Genomic DNA, 24,867 nt, shown 5'->3' on the forward strand with positions numbered 1-24,867 from the left:
CCAACACTGTCCTCAGCGTCATCAAGGCCCCCCTCATTGGTGAATACTGAAGAGAAGTATTCATTGAGGACCTCACCCACTTCCACAGCTTCCAGGCACATCCTCCCACCTTTATCCCTAATCGGTCCTACCTTTACTCTCGTCATCCTTCTGCTCTTCACATAAGTGAAAAATGCCTTGGGGTTTTCCTTAACACTACTCGCCAAGGCCTTTTCATGTCCCCTTCTTGTTCTCCTCAGCTCCTTTTTAAGTTCCTTCCTTGCTTCCCTATATTCCCCAAGAGACCTAGCTGATCCTTGCTGCCTAAACATGTATGCTGCCTTCTTCCTCCTAACTAGAAGTTCCACCTCTCTTGTCACCCATGGTTCCTTCACCCTGCCATTCTTTCTCTGCCTCACCAGGACAAATTTATCCCTAACATCCTGCAGGAGATCCCTGAACAACCACCACATCTCTATAGTATATTTCCCTTCAAAAATGTCATCCCAATTCACACTCAAGTTCTAGCCTTATAGCCTCATAATTTGCCCTTCCCCAATTAAATATTTTCCTGTCTTCTTTGTTCCTATCCTTGCCCATGACAATGCTAAAGGTTAGGGAGCAGTGGTCACTGTCCCCCAAATGCTCACCCACTGAGAGATCTGTCACCTGACCCGGTTCATTACCTAATACTAGATCTAATATGGCATTCCCTCTAGTCGGCCTGTCAAAATACTGTGACAGGAATCCATCCTGGATATACTTAACAAACTCTGCCCCATCTAAACCTTTGGTACTAAGCAGGTGCCAATCAATATTTGGGAAGCTGAAGTCTCCCATGATAACAACCCTGTATTCTTGCACCTTTCCAAAATCTGCCTCCCGATCTGCTCCTCAGTATCCTTGCTGCTACCAGGGGGCCTATAGAATACTCCCAGTAGAGTAACTGCTCCTCTCTTGTTCCTAACTTCCACTCATACTGACTCTAGAGAGAATCCTGCTACATTATCCACCCTTTCTACAGTTGTAATAGTATCCCTGACCAGTAACGCCACCCCTCCTCCTCTTCTCTCCCCCTCCCTGTCCCTTTTAAAACACTGAAATCTGGGAATATTCAGTATCCATTCCTGCCCTGGTGACAGCCAAGTCTCTGCAAGAGCCACAATATCATAGTTCCATGTATTTATCTAAGTTCTCAGTTCATCACCCTTACTCCTGATGCTTCTTGCATTTAAGTAAATGTACTTTAGCCCATTCACCTTACTACTTTTATACCCTATACTCTACTTCTCCTTCCTTAAAGCCTCTCTATATGTCAGATCTGGCTTTACTCCATGCACTTCTTCCACTGACCTATCCCTCCTGTTCCCATCCCCCTCGCAAACTAGTTTAAACCCTCCCGAACCACCCTAGCAAACCTGCCTGCAAGGATATTGCTCCCCCTCGAGTTCAGGTGTAACCCATCCAATCTGTCCAGGTCCCACTTTCCCCAGAAGAGATCCCAATGATCCAAAAATCTAAAACCTTGCCCCCTGCACCAACTCCTCAGCCACACATTCATCTGCCATCTCCTCCTATTCTTACCTTCACTATCACGTGGCACTGGCAGCAATCCTGAGATTGCTACCCTTGAGGTCCTGTTCTTCAGCCTTCTGCCTAGCTCCCTAAACTCACTCTTGAGGACCTCATTCCTCTTTCTACCTATGTCATTGGTACCAATGTGTACGACGACTTCTGGCTGTTTTCCTTCCTGCACAAGAATGCTGTGGACCTGATCAGAGACATCCTGGACCCTAGCACCTGGGAGACAACAAACCATCTGGGATTCTCGCTCATGTCCACAGAACCTGACTATCGAGTCCCCTATCACTATTGCCCTTCTCTTCTCCTCCCTTCCCTTCTGAGCAGCAGGACCAGTCCCAGTGCCAGGGACCTGGCTTCTGCCACTTGATCCCTGTAGGTCATCCTCCTCAACAGCATCCAAAGCAGAATACCTATTTTTGAGGGGAGCATCCGCTGGGGTCCTCTGCTCTGTCTGCCTGTTCCCTTTCTCTTCCCTGACAGTCACCCGTTTATCTGCCTTCAGGACCCTAGAAGTACCTGCCCTAAAAGAAAAAGGGGTGGGGGGGGGGGGGGGGGGGGTGGTGGTGATTGCCTCCCAATGCACAGCATCTACATAACTCTCTCCCTCCCTGATGCTTCGCAGTGTTTGAAGCTGCGACTCCAGCTCATCAATTCTGAGCCGAAGTTCCTCCAGCCTCAAGCACTTACTGCAGATGTGGTCACCGTGCACCAACTTTATCAATTATTGACACCAACTTTGTCGTCTTGCCAATTCCTTTGGCTTGTACAATTTCTGAGGATCATCTGACAACAATTAATTCAAGCACATCCTGATTCATCATTTGCAGAGTTAACACAGGAGGCAATTGGCATAACTGTTTATCAAAGTGAACTTTGTGCAATCAATGCAATATGTATTTAAAGTGACTTCTGGAAAAACCATTTTTTCCAACATGAATTATACAAGCTTTGAAAATGCAAGTTTGGGAAAAGCAACTATTTCTTTCTCAAGTACCTGTGGACACACTCTTAGCATTAACACAAACTATCATTCCAATGCTAAAGTTCATCCAAAATCAGTCATATTTTCTGCTTCATGTTGTGTGCACTTTTTCCACCATGAAAACAAAGAGGTTTTCTATTTAAGTGTCATCTTGGCTGTTCATATTTTATGAATTTTAATTGCCTCAACTTTTTCTACAAGCAAAATTGTCCACATGGAACCTAATAATCAGCTGTGCTGCCTTTAGATATACAAAAGGGAAATTAAATTTAGTTTTAAAAATTCTTTTCTTCAAGTCCAACAAAAGCTTTCACTAACCTGGCGTTTCCACCCTCTGATAGTGGTATGGGTTAACGCACACTTCATCCTTCTTAAGATTGAAAGCATATTCACAAGTTTCAATTGCTCGTAGCTCATGGTGACTATGAAGATCAGGCCAGCGCCACAAGCGACAGTAAATAACATGAGGCAATCCTTTACGATGTGAAACTTGCAGCCGGCCATCAAGTGATCTGCACGTAAAGAAGAGATACGATCTGGAATGCTTAGGATACAGTTTACAAGTTTTATCATTATACATTTTATTTTTGAATTAAATCACAGTTAACAAAATTTCTTAATGAAGAAACTTACTCAAATTCAAAATTAACCAACCATTCTCCAGCATCTGGAGGATGGGAACAGGGATAATGTAGTGAGTAAATAAGATAATTAAGCTTCTCACAATTTGCATTTGTATAATTACAGAATATTCCCTGAACAGCATGTGCTGAAGAACCATCAAAAGATATCATTCCACCCATCCTAAAGTTAGAATTATCCCCTGAAGATAAAATTAGTCGCCAAAAAACTACAACTTGGATTGTGTTTTTTTTAAAAAAATATGACAACCTTGCCCTGGTTAAATTCAAAAGACATCTTTGACTCCAGTTACAAAAAAACAGAACATGCTGGAAACAGCAATCAGGTCAAACTGCATCGTGGCATGATCTTCATCAGTTCTGATGAAGGGTCATCAACCTTAAATGTTAACTCATTTTGTTTCTCTTTCCACAGATGCTGCCCAAATTGCTGGGCATTTCTAACAAGGAACTGCAGTTGGACTGTTATGGCACATGGAACCATTTTTCTCAACCAAGATCACAAAAAAATTAAATGTCATTTATTTCATTGCCATTTACAGTTAGCTGCACAGAAATATCTTCTATGTTTGATGATACCACTATCATTTATCTTCAATGTAAGTAAAAGACACTAGAAATTCCTAGATTTAATTTTTGGCCACAGATGAATTATTGGATCTCACAAAAAGATGTAGCCAACATTATAGTTGCTGAAATAGTCTGCAAGCAAACCCTAACTTCCAATTGCCCAATAACTTTTAATTCTCAGCCATACTCTAAACTCTCCAACTTGGTCTTTTGCAATAAACTTCATTGGAGCAATGCAAAAAAAAAATTGAGAAACCCCTTTTTACTTGGAAATTCAAATTGCATAAATGCTGATTTGGTTTCAGCATTGTGCAACTGAATTTTTTTTCATGAATTAAACATGGTAACCATCAGCTCCAATTTGTTTCTCTTCACTCTTAAAATTCAACTGGTTGTTGCCAAATTTGACATTCCAGGGCATTTTCTGCTTTTGGGGTTCACCCAACGATGTAACCCCTGATACAACACTTTTGCAACAATGCAGCAGAATGTAGATTATATTTTGGGGTGGGGGGTGGTTTGCAGATGCCCATCATGAACTATCCAAGACAGCATACTCCCACAGTGCCAACATGGGAGGCAAGTTATTAACATACATTCTTACCCACCAAATTAAAATTACTTCCTCCAATATCCATTGATCTCCAAGCAACACTCTGACCCAAACATTTATTACTCCACTCCCCACCTGACCTTGATTCTCTCTTCCTCCCAATCTTCAATCACTTTCCCACACACATCTGCTTATATCTACAAACATCATTTGCCACCCAACCCATCCCCTTTCCCTGATCGCTGGTCTCCTCCTCAGCTATACTCCCATTCCCAAAACCAAGGCTCCAAGACTGAATGGGTCTTCTGGAATATCTAGCTTTTCTTTTAATAATGCAATTTATAGCCTATCAGACTCAATGGATTTAGCAAGGTAATGTACTCCCAATTACACCCTTTGTTTCTTTATACATCCCATTAATATCGCTTGCAGCATCATTTAACTCGTTTATTTGATCACAAATCTTCTCGTCTGTTCCTTTTGGTCTTCTGCTTTTCTAGAAATTTAAAAATTTATCTATTTTTCTATTCCAGTTCATACAGCAGTTGTTGACCCAAAACATTAAGACTGCTCCCTCCTCCACAGGCAATCAGATTTGATGATTATTTCCAGTATTTTCTACTTGCATTTCAGATATTGTGAAGTTAGGGATAGAAAAATAAAGATTAGTCTGTGTTATGGCTCCTGATTACTATGAAGTATTCATGAATGGTTATTAAAAATGATTCACCAGACCACCAGTCATTTACCAGCAAACTGATACTAATAGTGGAAACTTTTGGGGATGCGGCAGCTTTCACTGAAAAGAAAGGAGGGGGAAGACCAGGACAGGAAAGCAAACAATTCAATTCACATACAGGTTTACCCCAAAGCAAATTAAAATTCAAGCTCAAACAGTTAAACAATGTAGATTGGATTCTGACATCAATGTGACAGTAACTCAACAACACCAAAGTATCCATTTTTAGCCCATCAATAGACAAAACATCCAACCCCACAAGCCTAAAATTATTTCTAGTCGGAGAATCATAGAATCATTTTTCTCTACTTCTGATTAAAACAGTTGATTTGAATATAAAGCGTGAAGGCTAAAGATAGTAGACTTCTTTGTCATGGTTAAATGCAGAATCAATGAAAAGAACTTGTTTTGTCTTATTGGAGGGTTAAAGATAAAACTGCTTTACCACACTCAAATGTGAAGGCAAAATAAAACAAACGCTAAAAATCAGAAACACTTATGGAAAATGCAGCAAGCACACAACAGATCAATTGGCATGTGTGAAAAAACAGGGTTAACATTCCAGAATTGCACTTTTTTGTCAAAACAGGTCAATGCTTAAGAATGCATGAAGTTTTAAACACAGAGGCATGGAAAATTAGAAGAACAGAAAGGGGAAGGCAGCAATGATTAAACAATAAAAAGGCTAATGGTGCAAAGCAAATAGTAATGATTAAAGTTTACAAATAACTGAATAGTTCCAGAAGAGGTGCAAAAAGCCAATACCAGGATCATTGTCAAAAGCTATCAGTAAAAAAAAATGGAAATTATGATTTGAAACTGATGAATTCAATGTTGAGTTGCAAAGTACAAAGTGACTTCAAGGAAAGTTCCATCAACCTTGTTTCAAAATTTCTACCCCTCCCTCCCCTTTAGATGTTTTTAAGTCTCTTCCCTTATCTTCCACTTCGCCATCAAAAAAAAGATCAGGGAGCTGTCGTATGAAAAAGAGAATTATTTCCAGTTGATGATCACCCATCAGAACTGGACAGCCACCCAACAACCCATCCCCCTAAAACCTCTCCACTTTCACCAATCTGAATGAAATATTTCCTCCACAACTCATTGGTTCTGTCTTCCATCTCCATCAATGCTTACTCACTGCACTTTCCTATGCAATTCATGTCCTTTTTGCTCCTTTCCCACCATAGAGGAACCCAAATATTCCTTCCAGGTGAAGCAGCAACTCATTTATTTCAATTTAATGTACTGCATTCTAGCCTCACAGCATTGTCCCCTCTACACTGAAGAAATCAAACACAACTTAAATTGACTGCTTCGTGGAACTCCTCCCTTCACTCAGCAAAGGTGACTCTGAACTTCCAGTGGTCTATCACTTTAATTCTCCATCCTAGTCCAAAACCTGTCTTTGGCCTCTTGCATTGTTCCAGTGAAACCCACATAATTCCTGAGAACAGCATGACCTAGCACTTTACATCCCTCAGGTCTTAATGAATTCAATAATTTCAGATATTTTTATTGGTATAATCAGTCTTTCCAGGTTATCTTTCTTTAAACTGGCCATTTCCGATATAATTGTGTCTTGCATGCGCGCTCTCTCAACCCAAATAGTATTTCTAACATCTGCAGTTCTAGCACTTTCTTTATCTCAATTGCCTCTTCCCATTTACAGATCCTCTTGACAAATCAGCTGTGATTAACAACCATTCATATCCACAACTTCTGTCATTCAGTCTCCATCCTATTACAGACATTCCCTTTATGCTCTCCTTCCTCCCCCTTCATTGCAGGTTCAAACATGTTCAAGCTGTACCCTTTCCTGGTTCTGATGAAAAGTCATTCATCTGAACTAGTATCCGCTTCTTTCTATAAATGCTGCCTGATCTGCTGAGTATTTCCAGCATTTTCTGTTTTTGTATTGTCGCTCAGTAGGACCTCAATAATTCCCACAACAATCTTGAATGCGTTTTCTCGCACCCAATTCCAAATCCCTTCACCCAGCTTCCCCACAGTACAATGCTCCAAACATATGCTTCTGATGATTCAGACTGATTAAAGGTGGCCTCTGCATAACCATTTTTCACATATCAAATCTTTTGCCTCCTCCTCTCTATATCCACTCCCCCAGCATGAATGGATTTCTAGCATCCTTACCTTCTACTCCACCAGCTCCTATGTTCAACAGATTTTAAACACCTCCATCATCTTCAGCAGGATTGTTAAACACCCAAACACTTCTGAGCACTTCTGTTCACTCAAGAATGCATTTTGAATATTCTAGGCTTGGTTCTAGATAAATAGAAGCTGAAGGCTCAGAATTTTTTTACTGGGCACTTTACAGCCTTCTAAGCTCAATTTCAAGCCAACAATTTCAGATCTGAACCACTACACCTCACTGTTGCACCTTACAGCATCACCTTCTATATTTTTTGTCCCATTACCTACCCTTTTATCTTGCACCACGTACCTTTTACCCTACCATAGATTAACCACCTTATGCTTCCTGCCCCAATCACTAATTTCTTAAAACCTTTTTACATCCATAACATATTCTAATTCTGAAACAGTAACTGCTTCTCTTCACAGATTCTGACTAACCTGACTACTCCAATAATTTTCTGTTCACGTAGATTATGCTTGTTTATTACTACCCAAAGTGGTAGATGATTGGACATGCTGTCCTCCTTTATTAAATACCATCGAGACAAGCATGTAGCTTGCGTGGGCTGTTGGCTTGCAATCCAGAGATTCCCAACTTTAATTATTGCCCCCCTCCATTTCTACCAACACTCGTACTGACCAACACACTCGAGACAAATGGGATTGGTTAGTAGAACTTTGCATGTCCTGGAAAGCAAATGCAGCATTCAAATTGTAAAATTTGTATGGGTTGGCACATTTTATTTGTGAAGGAAAATAGAAACGTTTCCTAGTAGGCCTTCAAGAATCTTTATATTAAAATTCATTAACACTGAAAAATTCAAGCCCTAGTTATACACAGCAGTATTTAGTTTTACATCTACTTATACCAACCTCACCATTTCAGAATCCACTCCACACATTTAGTTCATCCAATTTGTTTTGAATACTGAGTATTGCTGTATAAACAGCTTGTCTTTTTAATTATTCATCCAATTTAATTAGTTCTTTTGAAATATCCTCTATTATTTCATCCAATCTCCATTAATGCATTATCACCTTTATTAGATTTTTAGTTTGCTATTCACTCCATGATTCTTGATGTAATTTGCGATTCCTAAGTTCACTATTAATCATTTATTTTTTCCCAAAATCTCCATTCTACAGACTACATGAACCACCTTTCTGTCCCAACAACAATGTTAGTGTCCCATAAAAATAAACAGGATTTCTCCTTCCCACACCATTCTCTTAGCTGTATCTGATCTTGCCCACGTTTGTTCCCTTATTAATTTGCACATAATAAACCAGAGATTATGGGACAAGGACAGCAAACTGTAATGTCATCAGGTTCAGAATAGATATTAGCAAAGGTTGCCTAGAGGAGGAGTTTTAAACTTAAAAAGTCACAGCAAATATACGAAGCCAGAGTTGACTAACGTGGACTGGGAAAATGGATTAAAAGGCAGATCAACAGATAAGTGTGGCAGATATTTGAAGCATTTTATAACTCTCAAAGATATATGCTATTGAGAATTTAAAGGCCCTAATCCAAGGTAAGGAGATGGAACTTCTCTCAAGAACTGTGAATTGTTGGAATTCTCTATTCGGTGAGTTAGAGGTTGAAACACTGAATATACTGACAGCTGAGACAGACAGAGGAGTCTATACAGGAGTCAAGGCTTATGAAGTACTGGAAAGTGGAGCTGAGGCCAAGAACTCACCAAATGGTAGGAGTGAAGCCTACCCATCGTTGTATCTTATGATTTTTGTGTAGGTATGAAAAAGGACAATGTACAATTAGGCATTAAAAGGACAATTAAATACTAAAGGATTTGACTCAGGCAAACTGGAATCAAATACTGGTAGGCAAAATAGCATGAACAAATCAAAGGCCTTCAATGGGAACCAATTTATGTGCAGAGTGGACATGACCCTCTGAAAGGAAAGTAATAATTACTGGTCTCTGAATGACTGAAGATATAGAGGTTAATGTGAAACAAATGAAAGGAGGCCCATGACAATTGCAAGTTTCATAATAGAGAACCAAGGTAAATATGGAAAGTCTAGGAGACTTTAAGAAGAATATTGAGAGAACTAGAGAATTGAAACCACTGCACCAGTTACAAAAAAGAGTGACATTAAATCTGATGAAGAAAATAGGCAACCAAAGGACAAACTTAGCTGCTACTGAGCAAAGAAACCAAAGAATTTGAATGTCAGTCAGATACAAAATGCTTTTATGGAAGGGGCTCACAAGTGTACAGTGGTGATGAGTCTACCATTTGCCCACAAACGTCAAATGTTTGCATATATTTTTTGCCTGCCAGCTAATCTCCACCCTTGCCCCTTTTGTCCTTTCCAATTACCTCAGTTTCCTTCCTCTTAGCTTCTTTGAACATACCATCAAATCCTAACACTTCCACCCAGACCCTCCAGATGAATCCTGCAACTCAACGTTTGAACTTGGCAAAAAGCATATTAGTCCCTGCCACATGAATTACAATACTGAGAACATTTCGATATTACATTAGAAGGACGATTTTTTAAAAAAAAAACAAGAGATTCAGCTGCACCCCTTCCGTGAGGACATTTTCCAAGGGGTCTCTAAGAATGCCAAGACTGTATAATAGTTAAATGAAAGGAAAAAAAAAATCGGTTGTACACTCATTCTACTATCAGCTGAATTTTGAGTAAACTGTTGCAAAGCACAATAGAAATAATAGTGACTGAAAGTTAAGTTGGCAGGCATGTGAATATAATTAAGCTAGTAGCTGCCAGACACTGTAAATTGGCTGAATAATATGCATAACTCATCATTCAAGTATTCTGCAGCAATTACCATGTGACCAAATAACAAATCCAGCCAAGTATCACAAACAAAATTGTTAAATATTTCCAAAAATGAGAATGCAAACTAGGCGACTTGAAGGAAACGCACCTGTCACTCCACAAAAGTGACCCTATAGCTTTAATTTTCTTCCTCTCATTCTAAACTACACTGTTCTTGACCTCTTATAGTATTCTATGATCCAGGAACAGCACCACATATTTCAATTAGTCACGTTAAAGCAGAGTCATAGAACTGTACACAACCAACTTGTCCATGCTGAACGTGATGCCCATCTATACAAATCCATTTTGTCTGCATTAGGCCTGTGTCCCCCTAATTTTATACTCCTCTACCCTGGGACAAAGACTCTACCTACCCTATGTCTCTCAATCTTATAAACCCCTTATAAAAGGTCAGCTTCCCACACTCCAGTGAAAACAAACCCAGCCTATCCAATCACTCCTTATAACTACAGCCCTCCACTCCGGGAAATGTCCCAGTGAATCTCTTCTGCACTCTCTATCATTACCAAATCTTATCTATAGCATGGCAACCAGTAATGTACACAACACTCCAGGTGCTGCCTAACCAATATTTTATATAGCTGCAACATGACATCCCAACACTTGTACTCAATAACTCAGCCTATGAAGTCAAGCATGCCAAATACCTTCTTCACTACTTATCCACCTGTCATCATTTTTGGGGAATTATAAAGTTGTACCCAAAGGTCTCTCTGTACATCAACACCACTAAGGTTCCTGTCATTTAATGTACATGCCCTGCCAGAATTTGATGACCACAAAATGCATTATTTCACACTCATCTGGATTAAATTCCATTTGCCATCACTCCAGCCAACTTTTAAGTTGATCTATGGCCCTCTGTAACCTCAGACAACCTTCTCTGCCAATTTTCATGTTGCCAATAAACTTACTCATCAGACCACCTACATTCTTATGACACAAAGGTCCGAAGCACCGATCCCCATAGGACAGGTTAGACTGGTATTACACTGGTTAGCCTTCCAGTCAGAAAAACAACCCTTCACTACTACGCTCTGCCTCCTAGCACCAAGCCAATTTTGAATCCAGGTGCTTTAACCTTCTGGATTAGCCTACTGTCATGGACCTTGTCAAAAGCCCTGCTAAGTCCATTGTCTATTGTCCCGCCTTCATTGATTTTCTTAGTTGTCGCCTCAAAAACCTCCGATTGGTGCAACAGGATTTTCCTTGCACAAAACATGATGATTTCCTGAATCAGCCCCTGCCTTTCTAAGTGAACATATATCCAATAATTTCTCTACCACCAATGTAATGCTCACTGGCTTGCGCTTCCTTGGTTTATCCCTACTGCCTTTTCCGAATAAGGAAATAACATCACTATCCTCCAGTCTACCGGTACGTCACTAAAGGTTAATGAAGATGCAAAAATCTCTGTCAGCGATGTAGCAATCCCCTCACTTGCTTTCCATGGTATTCTGGGATGGTTGCCATCAGGCTTTGGGGATTTATCTACCTTAATGTGTTAACATGCTCTCCTTCCTGATACAAACATGTTCCAGAATACCAGTGTACCCTTCTCCTAACTCCTTGCTTCACATCCTCCCCCTTGATAAGTATTCATTTAGGACCCCACTCACATCCCCTGGCTCCAGACATAATTTCTCTGTTGGCCTCTGAGGGGACCTACTCTTTCCCCAGCTACCCTCCTGCTTCTAATATATTTATAAAAGGCTTTGTGATTCTCCTTAATGCTGCTTCCCAAGGCCATGTCTCCCTCTTACTCCAACTTTCAAGATTCAACCTTTAACTCAATAATTTCAAATGATTATTGCTACACTTATTTTTACCTCCTCTTAAGCACTTCTTTTGTTGCTGTCACCCTATCATCCCTTAATGCTTTCTACCCATCTTTCTTCCTTAATGCCTCCTTTGGACCCTATAAGAAACCTTCCCCTTTGATCCTTCCTCTTCTCCAGATCTTTGAATTTGTAATTTCCAGTTCCAGTAGTCATCAGTCTGAAATAAACTGTCTTCCACGGATGCTACCTGACCTGCTGAAAATTTCTAGCAATTTTAATTTTCATCTCCAAATTGCAAACAAGCTCCAGCATCAAATTTCCAACATAATCTCAAGTATACTGGTCAGAGTCATACAATACAAACACAGGCCCATTAACTGCCTTGGCAAATCAAGTGCTTGCCCAAATGAGTCTTAAAATGTTGAGTGCCTGCCTCCAACCTTCTCAGGCAGTGCATTTCAGATTGCAACCACCTTCTGGGTGAAAAATTATTTTCTCAGATCCCCTCTAAATCTCTTAACTCTTTACCTTAAATCTATGGCCTCTGGTCTTAAACATTTCTGCCATGGGGAAGAAGTTTCTTACCATCTACCCTATCAATGCCTCTCATAATTTTGTATACCTCCACCAGGTTCCCCCTCAGCCTCCACTACTCCAAGGAAAATAAACCCAGCCTATCCAGTCCCTCCAATTATAATCCTTAAAATAACTAGATAGCTACTCCAAAAAATTAATTCTTCAGGAGAACCTCTTCCAGCAAATTAAGTGCGGAATGATGCTTAGCACGGACAGTGCAAGAAAATGTTCTTGCTTCTTCAGATCACGTAGAGAAATTTAAAGACAAGTCATAACTTTGCTAATCTAGATGTGGACATATTTTTGGAAAAGATATAGATTAACTGATTTTACCAATGATCATTCAAGAATGGTTGATCAGCATAGCAACAATGAACCTCAAAGTCCAAATCTCCTCAAGCCATAATAAAATGAGACGAGAATTTTTCTCGACAAAGACATTTTCCTTCCTTGCACTGAAGGCACTTTTTTGTAGATAATTATAATTTCAGATTGATTAGCAATTGTACATTTAATGATATACACCCAAGATTCACCACAAGTTACTTATTTTCTCAATGCTACTAATAAACAAGTCATGTGGGTCACCTACATGTTGATTTAGTTTTAGAATTTTATCAAGGTGGAATATTTTTAAACCTGTGCCAAAATTTTTTAAATCAGATTGCACCATGACCATAAAGAACGAAATGTGGAATAAAAGGAGCACTAGTAAAGTTGCAGCTTGGAATACGATAAACAATCAAAATCTTAAGCACGTATGAAAAAGCTAAAGAACAAATTAAAAGTCTAAGTACCACAGAAGTCCCCAACAACTGTCAGACTTACCCATTATTCATAAAACAGCCAATGTTATGTAAAAACAGAGTTTGTCCATTATTACATCTATACATTCCCGTTAATCAGAAATAGAAAATAAGTCCAGCAAACATTTTGCTTGAAAAGTTAACCTAAAGTTAACAAAAAGTTATCAGAAGTTTCCAGTAAATTTAGTCCTTTTTGAAAAACTGTTAGTTACACTTACTATTTGCATATAAACTATAGGGATTTTTCAGAGTTTTAAAAAAAGAAAAATCTTATGTAAATATCAGGTACATCTGCATCTGGAAAGCAACAGGTTTACTATCCAAAGTAGACCCACTTTTCAGATGTTGATGGACCTCCATACTTTAACCACTGCTTTTTTTTGCATATTTTTTAATCCACCAAAAGACACCAAGAGTGAATTCAAACATTGACAATTCTTAAATGACCAACACCAGTTAATCCCAACATCCCACTATGTGGAAGAAGAGCTTTTAGTCACTGTATATTCACCTGGTTTGCTCAGGAAAGCTGTAAAGGCCTGTTGTATCCCACTGATCTACTGTACCAGGTGTACTCAGTCCCCAAATTTCAGAGCATGTGCTGTGCATAAAATTAGAAAAAAAAAGGGTAAACATGGGGTATGGTGTAGTGAAAAGCTGATGGAGGATAATACATGTAGACAAACATAAAAATAAATCTCTTTAAATTAAGAAATGTCAAGGTTCCACTCAAACAACGTTATTCAAAAAAAATTGATTTGTTCAACTTACCATGGAAGTTTATTGTACATTGGCCGTTTTACCAACAATGCATGCCAGGAACAAGTGATATTTTCCACCAAATGTACTTCAAAATAATGTTTTTTTACATAAACAAGTAGGCACTTCATTAAAAACCCTTACCCTACCAAATATTGAACAAAGTATTTACTAAAAATGGGCATTAAAATTTTGTTAAATTATGAAAATATCTTTTGAAACATTGCATAAAAGCTATGATTTCTATGGTAATTGCAACATTAAAATAGAAAGCAACTGTAGAAGTGCATCATATTTTTATCCTTTAGTTCAAGTTGTCCACACACATACAAGTATCTTTTCCTCCATTTGCATCTTGCACTGCTTCTTTGAACACTGAGTTTTACTTAGATTTAATCAATATTGGCTTTTTCAGTAGATGATAGATATGCCAAATAAATATCTTTGCCGATTCTTCTGGAGCAATACCATTGAATATTCTAGGCTATTCATCCAAATGGTAGTTGCTAGCACTTGGAGAAAGGAGAATTTTTCTTTTTGACTTTCCTCGTTCTCCAACTGAAATCCTAATAAATTTGATTAAAAACAAATCATATGCAATGCTAGATGAACACAATTAACTTTACAACCAAAAAAAAGGGTGCAGGAACGAGCAAAACAGTTCATGTAAACATTTCTTCTCCCTTTTGCTGCAGGATCTTTCTACCATCTAGTTTGTTCAACTGTGCCTTTTCCAAAAGAGTTTCAGCCTTCCATTCTCTCCTAACAGATCTATTTCCCATCATGTTGACAGAATATTACTTCATTTCTCAGCCAAGCAACAAAATAATTTTCTTCTCTACCAACCTTCCCATTATGATGGCCTCCCAAAAGCTACTATTTTGTCACCACAATTACTTTTAAAACTGGACTTGCTTATTTAAAAAAATACTATCCATTTTGAGATTTGCAGAACTATTTCCCCCACAAGGGAAACACGTTTCTATTGCAAATATTTCATAATTTCAAAAGAGATAGCTCATTACTTGAAGAAACTCTTTAGTGCCGTGATGTAGAAAAACCCAATTTTCAGATGTTCAATTCAATTAGCATTTGATATAGAACTTCAAAAACAAATGCCCAAAGGTCAAGGCCAGAGAGCAAAAAAAGTCATGCAGGTTGTCTTCAAAGCATTTCTCTACAATACAATTTAGTTTATTTACTTTTCTGTATAGTTATAGCAGTTGATTTGTGTGCGGAGCACTGGAGCTAATGACACCTTGCAAAATAAACTCTAACAAGCACTCAGCTGAAGTGTTCAAATGAAAATCTGAAAAATTTACCACTCAGGACAAAAGCTTGAAATATTACAAGTGGAAGAACTAGTTTGAATTAGTCAGCAAAGCACACTTTTAAAAAAATTCTCCCTATCTCCTTCCCAATTTGCTGTCAATTTAAAATATCTGGATAATGATTTCCTTTGCCACATGAAGCTTTAATGCACTGAATTCACAAAGCAAAGTAAAAATGTAATTTCTTAATGCAATTAAAAATGCTGCAAAATGCTAAGAGGTAGTAAAGGATGAAAAACAGTTTATTCATTCCCAGGAATGAAACCACTGAGCACAGGAAGAATTCATTGACCTACTCCACTCATATCTGCATAGCCATGATGATGCTGCTTTTCTCCCCCCAAATATGTATTCAATTCCCCAAAGTTGATCAACTTCCACCACCTTTGAACTGAGTGTATTCCAGTTCATACAACTAATTCAATCCAAGAACTTTATACCCTTTATTTGACAATAAACTTAATAAAAACTAGAATTTAGATTAATTTCCACAGAGTTAATAGGGATGACTAAAGTATTAATTACAAAACATTACCCCCTTGCTTGTACTCTAACTACCCTGAGGTAACAATTGCTTTGATATACTTCTGCAAGGAGCACCTGATTTTCAGTTCAAGTTAGCCTTTCTCCAGGAATAAGGCTTGACATTAATGTCAGTGGGATATGTGATAATAAAATCCTTTTGTTTCAACTCTTAATTCTATTCTTGTCCTAAATATTATCAAAAGGAGGAGTCACTGGATAAGGAACTAGAATCAAGATCTGGATAATATTTTCAGAACTGAAGTTGCTGGGGCTAACTATGGCATCCTTAGGGAGATAATAATAATGGGAACACTCATTCTCGCAGTGGTAATATACAAATTTGAAAGTGGGACTTCATAAGAGAATGAAGGGGGCAGGAGGAGGAGTGACTTAGTGATTTTTTTAAATTTGGACAAAATTCCAAGGGTAGCAAATTGAAATTTAGCAAATAGCTAATAACAAGGGTAGGAAACCACCACTTTTGTCCTGAGCCAGAATTTTCAATCTTCTCTCTCAGGAGGACATAAAAGAATCAGAGCAATGTTTCAAATACTTACACTTCAACATTTCTGAAAGAGATTACCTGCCCATTCTCACAATGGCTATTTCTTGCATTACAACAGTGAAAGTATGTCAAATGTTTCTTAAATGTTTACAAATTATCTTCAATCATCCAGAAGGGGCTATGAAAGGCACTATACAAATGCAATCTCCTGGAAGACCCCAAATTTATTAATCCAAAAAAACTGTACAGCCCTTTAAGCAACTGATTTCACTACTGATGTGAAATGAACATTATGAATAATATTAGAAAACATTTAGCAGAAATCAGGCGACCCCTACATTACCTGGGGATTGGGGGTTTTGCATGTTTGCATTCTTAGTAAACTCTCAATTGATCAATCAACTGACATTTATAGAAGTTTTTCTAGTTTCTTGTTTCTACCATATCCCAATTTTTGGGAATGCAAAGCCACATTATTTGCACATGAATCAAGAAATTCAAATTGAAAAAAAATTATTATTTTCTTTCCTTCCCCCCTCCCCCCGTATCTCAAATTTTTGGGCAGTGATTTGCAAATTCTGCAAGGGCAAATTTCTATTACCCAAACAGCCGTAACACAGGGATCGCCTGTATACAACATCAAGCAGTAAGCAGTTTAGAGCAAATCACTATTATGGGTTACACTCATTTATATATTTATATTATATTTCAAGTACAGCAAGTATCTCAGCAAAATTCAGTTATTTACAATTGGAGTCTTTATAGAGAAAGATAGAGAATTTGAACAGGTCATAACACAAAACATCTCAGAGATTTATACATTACAAATATAATTTAAAGATCTGATAGCATATATTAATTTGCTACTGTTGAATTATATCTGACCTATCGACATAAGGTAGTAAATTTGTGAATAAGAATGTAAAATACAATAAACACTTCCCTTGAGAAAGCAAACAATAATTTGTTCTTCTAATTTTCTATTAAAGCATGGCAAATCAGATGATATCACAAACTCAAAAAATGTATCAAAAAAGACCAAATCACAATGCCACTCAAGTAATTTATTATAGACAGAAATATTCTTAAACCCTACCGTACAGTAATGTCTTTAAATAAACAAAAAATAGTACACATAACAACATGGCCAGTATTAGCGGAACACAACATTAGTGGAAAATTAGTGGAAAGGCACTTTAGTCTACGTGCTAAATATTTAGTCTGTTTTGGTATTTACAATAGAGTATGACAACATCCAGGATACAGAGAAGCTATTAAATCAGCAACACAGCCTAAGTAACATAAGAGTATTGAAAGAAATAATGGCATTAAGAGTGAAACATCCCAAGAACAAGATGGTTTCTATCTTGCATTTTAAATGTAGTAGATGAGAAGACTGGAAGAGAGTTAACATTTTCTTGATTCAGGAATAGTCCCCTTAGATTAGAAAACTAAGCACATCATTCAGCTATTTCAGGCCAGTGAAACAAACAATTGCTACCAGAAGACTAAGAGCTCATAATTTTGGACGGTGACTGCACTCTTTCAAAATTTTTCAGTTGATCAGAGAAACCAAATGGATTTGTGAAGGGCAGGTCAAGCCTGATGAACTTCATATTTCTGAAGATTAGTCTACAGCAGTAGACAGAACATTTGACTAATGTGTACATTCAACACAATCACCCCATCCAAATTTATCAAGCTTCAAGATCTAGGCCTCTGTACCTCCCTCTACAACAGAACCCTTGACTTGCTCATCGGTAGACCTTTGAGGATTGGCAACATCTCCTCCTTACTGACAATCGACACAGGTGCACCTCAAGACTGCGAGCTTAGCCCCCTGTTCCACTCCCTATACATACACAATGTGTGGCTAAGCACAGCTCCAATGCAATATACAAATTCGCCAACAACACCATTGTTGTTGGACAAATCACAGGCAGCGATGAATCAGCATACAAGAACAAGATAGGACACCTAGTTGAGCGGTGCCGCAACAACAACCTCTTACTCAATATCAGTAGAACTGAGGAATTGATTGCTGACTTCAGGAAGGGGAACGTGGGCAAACATGCACCAGTCTACATTGGTGGATGAGCAGTGGAGCACAAAAACCTTTGATCACAGAGAAATCCTGCAAGCAACAAATGAGACTGTCCCACCTCACTAGCTTCCTTTTTGTTCCGCAAGCAATGTCTAACTGAGAACATTATTTTGTGTCTTGATGAGAGATATGTGTAAGGTGAGTGCTTGTACACTGACAACTTCTTAATTGAAAAGACAATTATGTTCCTGATACAAGTTATGAGTGGCACAGCTAGTAGAGCTGCTACCTCACAACCACAATCCTGATCTCTGGTACTGTCCATGTGGAGTTTACACGTCCTTCCTGTAACTACATAGCTTTCCTCTGGGTATTCCAGTTTCCTCCATTATGTCAAAAACATATGAGTTGATAGGTAAGGTGACATTGTAAATTGCCCCTAGGTGTATAGATGAGTTGTAGAATCCAGGGGGTTTAGGTGGGGAGAATAAAATGGGTTAGGGTAGGATTATATAAAATGGTGCTTGGTGGTCAGCACAGTGGGCCAAGAGTCCTATTTCAGTGCTGTATTTGTGACACTCTGACAAGTGTGAATTCAGAAGGAGCTGCTTAAAAGCTCATGGAATACATTTTCCTTCTCCATACCTCTCTGAAATGATGATCATACTGCACAATTTCCTCCTCAGCACTAATGTGCTTGGTTCTGTATAAACCTTCTATTGTTTGCCTCATCTCAACCACATCCCCCTCTTCATCATACATTTTGATATCAGGTAAGTGTGGAGGTGAGCTTAAAGTTTTACTTTCAATTACTCCCTTCCTTCTGACCATAATTCCACAAGTTTAAAGATAGTTATGGATAAGTGGTCCTCAGGTGAAAAAGCTAAATTTGGGGAAGGCTATTTACAACAGTATTAGGCAGAAACTGGAGAAGGTGGCTGTTTGAAGACAAATCCATATCTGCCATATGGGAGTCTTCTAAAGGCCAGTTGATTAGTTCAGGACCAGCATGTTCCTGTTAGGTGAAAGACAAGGATAGCAAGGTTAATAAACCTCGAGATATTGCAAGTTTAGTTAAAAAGAAAAAGGAATCATAAACAAGGTTTAGGAAGTTGTGATCAGCCAAGGCCCTTGAGGATCACAAAGGCAGGAAAGAACTTAAATTAGGAGGGCTAAAAGGAGCTATGAAATGTCTTTGGCAAGAAGGATAAAAGGAGAATCCCAAAGCTTTTGATACATTTATTATGTGTAAGAGAATAGCTAGGAAAAGAGTAGATCCAATCAAGGACAAAGGAGGGAATTTATTCATGGAGGCAGAGGAAGTGGGTGAGGTCCTTAATGAGTTTTCACATCTGTATGCACCAAGGAGAAGAACACAGATGATGGTGAGATTAAAGGAGAGGTACAATGGTATTCTAAGACAGGTGGATATTTTGAAGGTGCTGGTGTTGGGTGTCTTGAAAAACATTAAGGTGGCAAAGGCCCTAAGGCTTGATGAGATCTATCCCATGATACTGATGGAAGCAAGGGAAGAATTGCTGGTGCCTTAACACAAATCTTTGTATCCTGTTTAGCCATGAGCAAGGTGCCATAAGACTGGAGACTAGCCAATGTTGCTCTTCTGTTTAAAGTGGTCAACAAGGACACATCATGAAATTATAGGCCAGTGAGTCTTACATCAGTGGCAGGGAAATTACTGAGAATTCTTAGGAATAGGATCTACATGCATCTGGAAAAGCATGGACTTATTAGGGATAGTCAGCATGGCTTTGTGTGGGAGTTGTCCTGTCTCTCAAGCTTGGTGTTTTGAGGTGATGATGATTACTGACAAAAGCAGGGCAGTGGACGTAGTCTACATGGACGGGATTAAAGCATTTGACAAGGTCCTTCATGGTTGGCTAGTCCAGGAGTTTAAATCACATGGGATTCATAGCGAGTTGGGAAATTGGGTCCTAAATTGTCTTGGTCATAGAAGATAGAAGGTAGTGGTAGAGGGGTGTTTTTTCCAGCTGGAGGTCTGTGACCAGTGGCATTTCACAAGGTTCAGTCCTAAGACCTCTTGTTTGTAATATATATTAATGATTTGGATGAAAAGTGGTCTGATTAGTAAGTCTGCAGACAACATGAAAATTGGTGGACTTGTGGACAGCAAGGAAAGTTGTCAAAGGATACAGTACAATATACATCAGTTGGAAATACAAACAGAAATAAATCTGGGCAATTGTAAGGTGATGCATTTTGGGAGGTCAAATGCAAGAGGAAAGTATACAGTGAATGGCAGGACCCTTAGAAGCATTGATGTACAGAGGGATCTTGGGATGCAAGTCCATGACTCCCTGAAAGTGACAATACAAGCAGATACAATGGTCATGGCAGCATACAGCATGTTTGTCTCCAATCGGTCAAGACAGAGTATAAAAGTCAGCGAGTCATGTTGCAATGCATAAAACTGGTTAGGCTATATTTGGGAATACTGTGTGCATTCCTAGTCACCACACTATAGGAAGGATGTAAAGGCTTTGGAGAGGGTGCAGGTTCATCAGGATTTTGCACAGACTGGAGAGTATTAGTTACAAGGAAAAGTTGAACAAACGGCTTTCTCGAGTGAAGGCTAAGTGGGCAACCTGACAGAAGCATCAGAGAAAACACAGATAGGGTAGATAATCATTTTCCCAGGGTGGAAATGTCAAATACTAGAGGGTGTGGATTTAAAGGTGATGGGGAAGTATAGAGATTTTATAAAAACAATTGCCTGGAATGCACTGCCAGGTAGTAGAAGCAGGTATGATAGCAATGTTTAAGACATTTAGACAAACACATGAAAAGGCAGGGAATAAAGAGATATGGACCATGTGCAGGCAGTTGAGATAGTTTAATTTGGCATCACAGTCAGCATAGAGATGGTGGACTGAAGGGGCTGATCCTATGCTGTACAGTTCTATGTTCGCTTTACACTAATTGCTCATGCCCACATTCTTGCTATCTCTCACAAACAATTGCTTTTTTTCTACTTTTTGGCCATGATCAAATCTTGGCTGTCTTCATACATTTGTAACATGCAAAGAACATGAATACTTGCAAATTTTTGGCAAACCTGAATCAAGCATTTCTTAAACATTTATCATCCAAGAATATGAACTCACAGACCATCATTAAAATGTCTATCATGTTTTATCCACAAATATTTCCATGAAAAAGGAATACATGTTTTCTTAACCCTAAATGAAGTCAATATTTTCGGTCAAGAACCATTCAGAAGTAGAAAGTTTCAAGTTCAGCATCAGGTTTATTATCACTGACATATGTTGAGAAATTTGTCTTGTGACAGCAAGACACAAAAATTACTATAAGTTACAAAAATAAATAACAGTGCAAAAGAGGAATAACGAGGTAGTGCTCATGGACCATTCAGAAATCTAATAGCGGAGAGGAAGAAGCTGTTCCTGATTCTTTGAGTGTGGGTCTTCAGGCTCCTGTGCCTCCTCCCTGATTGTAGTAACATGAAGAGGGCATGTTCCAGGTGGCGAGGGTCCTTAATGATGGATGCCGCCGTTTTGAGACACCGCCTCTTGAAGATGTCCTCAATGGCAGGGGGGGGTTGTGTCCATGACGGAGCTGGCTGAGTCTACAACACTCTGCAGCCTCTCCTGATCCTGTGCATTGCAGCCTCCATACCAGGCTGTGATGCAACCAGTCAGAATACTCTCCACTGTCCTAAGGCGAGCTCAGGAAGGACAGAAACCTCTGTGGAAATTAGCAAGAGTCTTTGGTGACTTACTAAATCTCCTCAAACTTCTAATGAAGTAGAGCCACTGGCGTGCCTTCTTCATGACTACGTCAATGTGTTGGGCCCAATTTAGATCCTTAGATGTTGAGGCCCAAGAACTTGAAGCTGGTCACCCTTTCCACCGCTGAACCCTCAATGAAGACTGGTGTGTGTTCTCCCAACTTCCCCCTCCTAAAGTCCACAATCAATTCCTTGGTCTCGCTGACACTGAGTGCGAGGCTATTGGTATATTATTATCACTTGTACCGAGGTACAGTGAAAAGCTCGTCTTACAAACCAATCATACAGGTCAATTCATTATACAGTGCAGTTACACTGAGTTAGTACAAAGTGCACTGATGTAGTACAGGTAAAAACAGTAACAGTACAAAGTGTCACAGCTACAGAGAAAGTGCAGTGTAATAAGGTGCAAGGTCACAACAAGGTAGATTGTGAAGTCATTGTCCAGCTCATTGTACAAGGGAACTGTTCAACAGTCTTATCACAGTGGGGTAGAAGCTGTCCACAAGTCTGGTGGTACATGCCTTCAGGCTCTCCAATGGAAGAGGAGAGAAGAAAGAATGTCCCGGGTGGGGTCTTTGATTATGCTGTCTGCTTCACCAAGACAACAAGAGGTAAAGACGGAGTCCAAGGAGGGGAGGATGGTGTCCATGATGCGCTGGGCTGAGTCCACAACTCTCTGCAGTTTCTTGCGGTCCTGGGCAGAGCAGTTGCCATACCAAGCTGTGATACATCCAGATAGGATGCTTTCTATGGTGCATCGGCAAAAGTTGGAGAGAGTCAAAGGGGACAAACCAAATTTCTTTAGCCTCCTGAGGAAGTAGAGGCACTGGTGAGCTTTCTTGGCCGTGGCATCTACATGATTTGACCAGGACAGGCTGTTGGTGATGTTCACTCCAAGGAACTTGGAAGCTGTCAACCCTCTCGACCTCAGCACCATTGATGTAGACAGATGCATGTACACTACCCCCTTTCCTGAAGTCAATGACCAGCTCTTGTTGTGACACCACTCAACCAACTGATCCATCTCACTCCTGTACACTTCCTCACTGCTATCTGAGATTCTGCAAACAACAGTGGTGTCATCCATGAATTTGAGCTGTGCCTAGCCACACAGTCACAAGTGTAGAGTAGAGCAGTGGGCTAAGCACGCATCTTTGCACCTGTGTTGATTGTCAGCAAGGAGGAGATATTACTACCAATCCGCACTGACTGTTCTCCCGATAAGGAAGTCAAGGATCCAGTTGCAGAGGGGAGGTACAGAGGCCCAGGTTTTGAAGTTTGTTAATTAGTACTGAGCATATAATGGTGTTGAACAGCAAGCTCTAATCGTTAACAGCAGCCTGACACGTTTTGCTGCTGTCTAGGTGCTCCAAAGCCGAGTGGAGAGCCAGTGAGATTGCATTCGCTGCAGACATGTTGCGGTGGTAGACAAATTGCAGCAGATCCAGGTCCTTGCTCAGACAGGAGTTAATTCTTTGAGCAACGTCTCAAAGCACTTCACAGTAGATGTGAGTGCTATCAGGCGATAGTTGTTGAGGCAGCTCACCCTGCTCTTCTTGGCCACCAGCATGATTGATGCCCTTTTGAAGCAGGTGGGAACCTCCAACTGCAGCAGAGGCTGAAGATGTCCTTGAACATGCCAGCCAGTTGGTTGGCACAGATTTGCAGTACCCTGCTAGGTACACCATCAGGGCCTGACACCTTGCGAGAGTTCACCCTCTTGAAGGATGTTCTGACGTCAGCCTCTGCAACAAAGATCACAGGGTGAACGGGTGCTGTGGGGATTCGCACAGGTGTGGTGTTATTCTCTCTTTCAAAGCATGCATAAGAGGTGTTTAGCTCATCAGGGAGTGAAGCATCACTGTCATTTACATTGTTAGGTTTCGTCTTATAGCAAGTAATAGCATCCAAACCCTGGCACAACTGTTGTGCGTCTGATTGTATCTCTAACTTCACATGGAATTACCTTTTCGCTCTCACGATGGCCTTCCATAGTTGGTACCTGGACTTCCTGTAGGGTTCTGGATTGCTGGTCTTGAACACCACAGATCTAGTCCTGGTTCATTCAGGGATTTGGTTTGGGAAAAATTCGGTATGTTCTCAACGGTACACACTCATCCACGCAGGTCTTGATGAAGTCAGTGACAGCCGTGGCATATTCATTCTGATCTGAAGGGGAATCCCCAAATATGGTCTAGTCCACTGATTCAAAGCAGTCCTGTAAATGTTCCTCTGCCTCCCTTGACCATACCTTCATAATCCTAACCACTGGTGCTACAGTCTTCAGTCTTTGCCTATATGTCGGGAGTAGAAGTACAGCTAGGTGATCGGACTTGCCAAAGTGGGGGCACGGGATGGCACGGTAAACATTCTTGATGGAGGTGCAACAGTGATCAAGTGTGTTGGCTCCTCTGGTTCCACAGGTAATATGTCAGTGGCAGTTTGCCAGAGACTTCAAGCTAGCCTGGTTGAAATCCCGTGATGATCAGGAAGGCATCCGGATGCATTGTCTCATGACTGTTGATCACAGTGCTCAGCTCCTCCAGTGCCAGCTTGACATTTGCCAGGCTGAAATGTACACAGCTACCAGGGTGGAAGCAGAGAACTCCCCTGGCAGATAAAACAGACCACGCTTGACCGCCAGATATTTCAGGTCAGGGAAGGACTGTGACAGAACCGCCATGTCTGTGCACCATGAAGGGTTAAT

General features: G+C 39.8%; 1 protein-coding gene across 4 annotated transcripts in view; it reads right to left on the minus strand.

Moving 5' to 3' along the window:
- The window catches only part of smad2 (SMAD family member 2), a 95,242-nt gene that overhangs the window by 41,120 nt on the left and 29,255 nt on the right, over positions 1-24,867 (minus strand). For 2 of the 4 annotated variants that reach the window (XM_052037064.1, XM_052037081.1), the window contains exons 2-3: positions 13,718-13,807; positions 2,864-3,057 (exon numbers count right to left, since the gene is read on the minus strand). In XM_052037064.1, coding sequence (XP_051893024.1) covers positions 2,864-3,057; positions 13,718-13,807 — 284 coding nt within the window. The remainder of the gene's footprint in view (positions 1-2,863; positions 3,058-13,717; positions 13,808-24,867) is intronic. The other 2 variants (XM_052037073.1, XM_052037089.1) reach the window with 1 other exon arrangement.

Source organism: Pristis pectinata, chromosome 2 (assembly GCF_009764475.1).
Source record: "Pristis pectinata isolate sPriPec2 chromosome 2, sPriPec2.1.pri, whole genome shotgun sequence".
NCBI lineage: Eukaryota > Metazoa > Chordata > Chondrichthyes > Rhinopristiformes > Pristidae > Pristis > Pristis pectinata.